The sequence below is a fragment of the Vitis riparia genome, chromosome 13 (assembly GCF_004353265.1).
Source record: "Vitis riparia cultivar Riparia Gloire de Montpellier isolate 1030 chromosome 13, EGFV_Vit.rip_1.0, whole genome shotgun sequence".
Lineage (NCBI taxonomy): Eukaryota > Viridiplantae > Streptophyta > Magnoliopsida > Vitales > Vitaceae > Vitis > Vitis riparia.
In genome coordinates this window covers 21,088,955-21,096,999 of record NC_048443.1, presented here as the reverse complement: position 1 = coordinate 21,096,999, position 8,045 = coordinate 21,088,955, and the positions used below count along the sequence as shown (strand labels likewise).

Genomic DNA, 8,045 nt, shown 5'->3' with positions numbered 1-8,045 from the left:
TTTAGAAAAGAAATATGGATTGGACTACTGCATACGGAAGGAGCACTTTTACTTTAAGTCATTTCATCAAATGAAAATTAATCTTAATCAATAAGATTTATAATGATCTTGTGGGAAGCGCATGAACAAAATTACTTCTCAATGTAATCTAGTTACTTTTCAATTAGATTTGATTATCTTCTTGATTGATCTAATTTGAAGGAAAAAATTACTTCTTTCAACTCAAATTTTCATTTAGATATATTCTTTTTTCTAGTATTGAAATCTCAAAAGAAGTAATATATATAAGAATGATGCTTGTTCACTAAAGGAGTGTTACGTTTGGAATTTATTCAAATATGACTTCTAAGTGGGTCTAGCAAAAGAATAAAGTTACAAAATTATAAAATTGAAAAAGAAGGAACAAAAAGTTTAAGCACCCAGGTTGTCAGAACAAAGACTTAAAGGTGACCCCCAATAGCATCTTTTCTATATAAAGTTGAGTCTGTTTCTAGCTTTCCCAAAGCAAAAACATGAGAATGGCTTCACTTAGACTGCCTGATTCAATTCCTTCTCCAGCCCAAGATAGTGAGAGACTTAGTCTAGCTTTACAAGGTCTTTCTTCTTTTTCTTTTCTTCTGCCTTCATTTATCTGTTCAGTTTTTTGATGCATATAGATCAACATAATGTAATGATTGTATGAAGTTCAAATCCTCTTGGTTAATTTTTTCTTGGTTCTGTGGATATGGGTAGGGAGAGAAGTGGATGAAAAAGTGATAGTATGGATATTGGGACACAGGAATGCAATCCAAAGGAAGCAGATCAAAGACACTTATCAACAGCTTTATAAAGAGTCCATCATCGATCATCTTCAATCTAAACTTTCTGGTGTGCTCAAGGTACTTTGTGTTCTTAACTTAGCCCTAATTTTATGGAGGATGTTTGATTTTGGTTATATACATGAGCTATATGAATGGCAATTAATGGTTCTAATTACATGTCTAATCAATAGTTTGAATGGAGCTGGTCAGATAATATGGTAGATTTATGACTATCATTCTAATAGAGTGAAATGCTCTTAAAAATAGATTAGTTTTCTTTCCCTCTGACAAATCTTATTGTCCCTTGGATCTCCAGATTGGTACAACTTATCAATAGTTATGGACCTATAAATGGTTCAAATTTTTACATAGTTCTTAGTCATGTACGAATTGATGAATGAGTTATTCATAACTATATAATAAATGTTTGATAACAGACAGCAATGATCTTGTGGATGAATGAAGCCCCCGAAAGGGATGCGATATTGGCAAACAATGCCTTGACAAGGAAGAGGAAGAAAATAAATCAGTTGCAGGTATTGGTAGAGATAGCATGTGCATCATCCCCGAACCATCTAATGGCAGTGAGGCAGGCTTACTGCTCTTTATATGAATGCTCTCTGGAAGAAGACATCACATCCAACATCTCAACTTCTCTCCAAAAGGTGATATATCATGTTAGACTACTAATTAATTTGAGTCAATAATATTATATCAAACTAATTTAAGTTACAGCTTTGACAGTATCATTTCACCATGATTACTTATCATTAATATTGGGCTTACCATTTCAAATTCAGGACTTTTCATCAACAGAAAAGCATGTCAAAATAAGCTTAATCCTAATACATAGGAGGTATGCATATGATACAAGGACCATTATGTGTGCTATTTATGTGATTTCCCACGTATGAAAAAGTTCCCAATGCTATATATATAAATTGAAATTCTCTTAATGGTATAAATGTGTTTTAAAGCTCCAATAACTTATTAAACCCAGAGCAAACAATATGTATATGGGAGCATGTTACGGACTAATATCAAAGGTGACTCTTAATCCTGGTGTGTGACTTTGTTTGTCTGATTCTACAAGGGATGTCCATTTATTTGGCTTCACAAACTCGTGCAAATGACATAACAAGGACATTGTGTTTGCCAAGGTGGTAGGGTGATTATAATATATAGTAGACTCCTCTTAGTGTAGACATGTTTTAAAACCATGTGTATTCATTAAGTACAAAGCAGATACTATTTATATGGGAGGAAATGGGTTGGTATAATTTATATATACCATTGTTATAATCTTCTAGCATTATACGTTTTCACTCCCTAGATTGACTTGTATTGTGCGTGATGCACAGCTTCTAGTGGGTCTAGTGAGCTCATACAGGGATGATAGAGAATTGGTGGACTTTAATCTTGCAAAATCTGAGGCAGCTAAGCTACATGAAGCCATTGAAAAGAACCAATTAGATCATGATGATGTTGTGTGGATACTGACAACAAGGAATTTCTTTCAACTTAGAGCAACTTTTGTGTGCTACAAGCAAGGCTACGAAGTTGCTATTGATCAGGTTTGACTTCTAGACAATCAATAGGTAGATTAATTCCTTTCTTTTCCTTTTTTTTTAATACTAAAAATTAGATTTTATAAATTTTTGACAGGCCATTAATAGAAGTGGAAATGGTGATTTGGGCTCTATATTGCGAGGAGTAATTTTGTGCATTGTTTCCCTAGAGAAACATTTTGCTGAGGTGATGGAAAAATAGTTAGGCTAAAACTTTGGATCTTACCTTTGATGTTGTATTGGTTCCTGAAAAAAATAGAAATCCAAGTTGTTAGTCTTGTTCCAAACTATTGTTAGGCTAAAAAAATTTCTCCTCTCTCCCCCTTTTTGTCTCAGCAAACCAAACACAGCAAGATTAATGTGGTTTTGCCATTTGTGAGTCAATTTAGGTGTGCACATAAACAACTTCTAAACGTTTGTTGAAGTTGCTTTAATGCATGCCATTGGATGTTCAAGAAGGTCTGAAACTATTCCAATGGAAGACTTTCTTCTTCCATGAAAGTTCGTATTTCTTTTATTAAAGCTTAATATGTAAGCTTCTCATGAGCATTATCTTTCTCTATTGCATGATCCATCATCAGGTCATTAGAGCCTCCACTGGTGGGTACTGGACTAGAGATGAAGATTCATTGACAAGAGCAATTGTGACTCGGGCTGAAATTGATATGACGAAAATCAAAGAAGAGTACTTCAAAATGAACAACACCAGTCTCGATGATGTAGTTAGACGTGATGCATCAGGGGTTAACAAAAGCTTCTTGATGGCCTTGATTGGAGCCAAAATTTGATTCTCTCGACCAAGTGTCTGCTGTTGTTCTAAATCACGGAAAACTAGCTTTATTCGGGATATATTTCCCTAAGTCCCCATTATAGCCCGCAAAAGTTGAATTATAAGAACCTTCTGAATGTTTATCTTAAAAGTTTGACCGTAAACCCAAGTATATATATGGTCTTAATCAGCTAATCAAACTAATTAAGCAGCCATTTCCAACCTTCAAAGCCTTTTGGACCATGAAATAGAATAATTAATTTACTCTTTTGATGTTGATTTTAGTCAATCCATATTTTTCATTCACTTTTCCTTATGAGAGGGTTCGATCCTTGATATCCTCCACTTCAATTCATTCTTTTTTAATTAAAGCTCTTTTGGTCTCATCGACTTGAATGATCTCTTTGCCCTTACAAATTGTCTAAAAATCTAAAACTCATTCAAAAGTCAAGCCCTTCACATGGCAGGTGGTAAATAGAAGGTTAATACAAAAGAATTGCAATAGAAGAGGAGACTTTACAAGAACCACAACTTAGAGTGATGCATTACGCATAAGAAGATAAGGGAATTAATGGATCATCTATGTCTACATTGCTCGATGCGGTATTGACATTATGGCATTGAATGTTGAAACTTATAGGGATTGATTGAGTTCCAACTAGAAGTGTGGTGGAGATGCTAACTACTTTTGATCAATTCTTTGGAAGCTTTCCTAGATGTATAAAGTTATTTGGTGCATTGCTAGTACTATCTTATTATGGACTAAAAAGAAATATAATTAGAAAAGTTTTTATGATAGACTAAGCACCTTTAAGTCATTGTGGAATTTATTCTATTTTTCTTCATCCTCTTGGTCGACAACTTTGTGGTATTTGAGCGAACTCCTATGTGTATACCATGAATCATGTTGGAACACTAGTACTAACCCTCTTGAAATATGTTGGAGAAGAACTAGCCACTGAGTAAGAGACTTTAGCTTTATTGGAAGGCTAAACAATAGCAAAAGTTGAGGATCTCTCTAATATTCTAGTAGAGGAAGATTCGAGGATAGTGGTATCTTTAATAAAGAAGAAAAAAGAGTTCTATGAAAGTTATATGAGATGTCTTCCTAAGTCTTTGATATTACCTTAGAGATGTGATGCTTCTTTTATCGGATTCTTTACTTAGTTAATCAAGTGGCGTAATCATTGAGAGAGAGGTAAACAAAATATTTGATCTCTTTTTTGAGAATATTCTACTTCTAGGAGTAATTGATGGTTGTAATATATTTCTTGCTTTTAATAAAGTGTTACAAGATTATTACAATGGGGAAGACATTTTCATGGTTCTTTATCTAATTAATAATTAAATGTTTTTGTTTTTGATAAAAGAAATCTTCCAACCACCAAAATATAACATCTAGAGGTCTATATTCTTAATCTTTCAATAAGTGAAATTCATTGAAATTTTATGATCTTGAACCCTATATCTATTTATATGATAGAAAGATTTTATTTATAGTTAAATGAATCATGGCCAAAAATATAATGTAGTTATACGAAGCAGCTTTGCGATTTCATCTTTTAACATTATGTTGGATATCTTGATTATTGGTATGTGTATGTAATAGAATGTGACAACAAATTTTATTGAATTTTGGTGAACCAAAGTCCTTAATTTCTTTTAAAATATTTAAAAAAAATCAGTGTTATCACCTTGTATTATAACAAGTGGCTTTAACCTTTATAAAAAAAATTCCATGGTCAATACTATGGTTCTGATTCTTAATTAACTTCAAGTGGGACTGCCCACACTTGCCCTCAACATATATATTAAGTTCACAAAAACCAAAGATTACACCAAATTTTAAGAAATGTATGTTGTATAGAATGTAACAATATTGATTTTTTAGAAATTGAAAATTAATTTTAGCCAAATACTAAAATAAAATTTCATTCAAACCAAGGGATCTTCTCACCCTGTACTATCACAAGACTCCTTAATTAGAATCAAAGGTATTCCACGCAAAGGCACCTTGGTTTGTCTAATCTTGCTTCAATGATATTAATCCAAAATCAATTATTTTCCTTCAACCAATCAATTCAATTTGTTGATATTTTCATGAAGTTGCTAGAAATTTTTTTTAGGTTGTGGAATATAGTTCGTATTGAATTTATTCTCCAATACAAGACCATGTTAATGATAAATTGTTGATTTGATTTTGGTACCATATAGATAAAGTCTTACCACATGAATTTTTTTTTTCTTTTAAATAATGAAGATTATCTTTAGGTGTTGTATTACTTTAATTAAATTACTTATTTATTTTTAAATTTTATTTTAGAGTTTTTATAATTCAATTATGACTATAATCCTTTCTTATTTTTTTCTTCTCCCCTTGGTTCTTAGTATTTTCTTTGAAAATGATTGTCCAATTATATTTCCTAGGACATATTGCTTCCAAGTGGAATTATAGGCTAAACATTGGTCAAGTATTCATAACTAAACTATTTAAAAAATAAATAAATTATCATTAAAGCACTATGGAGCAATTGTAGAAAGACCTAATTAATCCTAATGAGGGTTCCATGGTCCTTTTGAGCGTTCATATTCACTTTTTCAAAGTTAGAAGACCTAAGCTTTCTTTTCTTGGGTTAGAAGAAAGAGCATTTATCCTAATGTCTATATTTATTCCATTATTAACTCGTTTTCTTGGGAACTAAGTAACTCTATACCTCCGACATATAGCTTTAGTAATGATAAAAAGAAAAAGGAATAAAGTGCATGTGAAAGTAGCTATAATACCTTTCAAATGGCAACGAATTTTATTTTACTTTATTTTAAAAAATTATAAATTTGAAAGTGTGTAAATTAAATAACAGCTTCATGCACCTAGATTTATGATACCCGTTTTGATTTACATAACATTCTTTAGGACCCTTAAAGATTTTCTAAGCCAAATGAAAGGTGGAAACAATCTTCCCATACATTATTGCACTCCCATAAATCCCATCACCTTCTACTTTTCCAAAAAGTTTACCCTTTGAAAATGTTAATCTATCTTGGATCTATTTACTTGGAAGACTTAAATCATGTAAAAAATATCCTTGAAACAAACAACTTAGAATAAGAACTAAAATTTCAATAATTCTTTCATATATATTCATTTTATTATGGAACATCAACCTACCTCAAATCCCTAGGTTGCTTGAAAGACTTCTTTGATGCCATCACACTATACACATCTATTTTAAGAATCATGATTTAGTTGACCCATTTTTGAGCTTAAGAGTGATATTATTGCACCCCAATAATTCCTATGATGCTCACATGACCTTTAATTGTGATACCACTTGTCGAATCAAGTTTTGACCACTTTATTTGAAAATCATTTAGTATTTGGCAACAGTAGGCTAAATCTTTTTTTGCATTTGACATCATACCCCACAACTTGTTCTAAGAGCTATCATTTGAATAACTTATCTGCGAACTTAATTATATTTGCATACAATTGCTCTTGATTCAGACATTACATTTGTTTCTGCTACTCTATTTTACATACAATTACTCTCTAGAATTGTGCAAAATATTAGTCTCCCTAGCATGGATTTTTTATTTCAAAAATCGAAAAGAAAAGAAAAGAAATTTTTTTTCCTTCTATAATTTTATAAAACTAATATAATTAAAACTATAAACAATTTTCCCTTTCCACATCATTATCTGTATAATAAATTCACTCTCATGCATCTTCAAAACCAATTTGATTTGGAAACTTAAGTTGCAACTATTTCCAAGCTATGCATTTTTTTTTTTTTTTTTTTCAGTCCCCCAAACAATATTTTTCTCCCTTTTAAAGGGAAGCAATATATTTTTATCATGCTCTATCACAGGTGTATATTATGTTGATTTGTCCGATTCTCTTTCAACTTCAATTGGATTTCACAAATCCCAAATGGGGTTAGGCCTAGTCGTTATATTAAGTGAAAACATATACTATAAAGCTATAAAGTGAAAGTTGTTCCATTTGGAAGTCAATTCAAGTCTCACCAACCTCATATCGCAGTCGAGATTTTCCAACCAAGCTTGATCTGATCGGATTTGAACGATTCGTCCTTAACCTGCACGTTAAATGTAAGACTAATTCCTTCTAGATTTTATATACTTTATAATTATCACCACATCAATCACATAGTGAATTTATTAAACATGAAATGAAATTAATAAAGTAAGAAATTGCTTTGAGACACCGACCTTCAAAAGTCTCTCAAATGGGCCCTTCTTTCTTTGTGAAGGCTCATTCAACTTGTTTGATGAATGCCAACTTTTGACATTACTTTCTTTGTAAAGTAATTATTTTATTTTTTGATGAATAGAAAAATTTATAAATTGTAACTTTTGACATTAGAAATTTTGGGCATTTGTATGTTAATGGGCAAATTATTTTATCTGACTTAGCAAAAAAAAAAAAAAAAGACCAAAAAATAGATGGAATACATTTTTTTCTCCATTTATTTTGTCGTCCAACAAGCATTAATTTCAAATAATATTTTTCTCAAATTATCATCATATTTGTAATTTTTATATTTTTTTTTATACATTTTTCTACCATCATTTCATTTTGGATATGCAAACCTTCAAATTGTTTCCATGATGTCAGCAATGGCATCTCCTACACATCATATAATGCTCTTGTAAAATAAAAAGTATTTGTAAGTTATGAATCTCATATGGGGAATCCTCTTTTAAGGATTTCATTTGATGAGTTGTTTACATTGAGATGAAGATTACTTGTTGGTTTCCCATCAGAAGTGAGAAGGAAAAAACAAAAAACAAATAGAAAAAGAATAAGAATAAAGAATGGAGAGAAAGAAAGAGGAAAGAAGGGGTTGACACAATGGATCTTTCTCAAAAATGAGAACAAATAAGTAA

The 8,045-nt window shown here is 31.3% G+C and overlaps 1 protein-coding gene across 3 annotated transcripts; it reads left to right on the top strand.

Annotated features, from left to right (window-relative positions):
* Nucleotides 1-327: 327 nt before the first annotated feature.
* On the top strand, nucleotides 328-3,228 carry LOC117929368 (annexin D3-like). 3 transcript variants are annotated; one of them, XM_034849661.1, is made up of 7 exons: nucleotides 328-594; nucleotides 733-878; nucleotides 1,238-1,465; nucleotides 2,162-2,374; nucleotides 2,466-2,555; nucleotides 2,705-2,827; nucleotides 2,950-3,038. In XM_034849661.1, the coding sequence occupies exons 1-6, from the start codon at nucleotides 513-515 to the stop codon at nucleotides 2,789-2,791; spliced, it is 846 nt and encodes a 281-aa protein (XP_034705552.1). In that variant the 5' UTR covers nucleotides 328-512; the 3' UTR covers nucleotides 2,792-2,827; nucleotides 2,950-3,038. The 3 variants fall into 3 exon arrangements, with proteins under 3 accessions (XP_034705552.1, XP_034705551.1, XP_034705553.1); XM_034849660.1 differs by lacking the exon at nucleotides 2,705-2,827 and having other exon boundaries at nucleotides 2,950-3,228; XM_034849662.1 differs by lacking the exon at nucleotides 2,950-3,038 and having other exon boundaries at nucleotides 2,705-2,864.
* The last annotated feature ends 4,817 nt before the right edge of the window (nucleotides 3,229-8,045 follow it).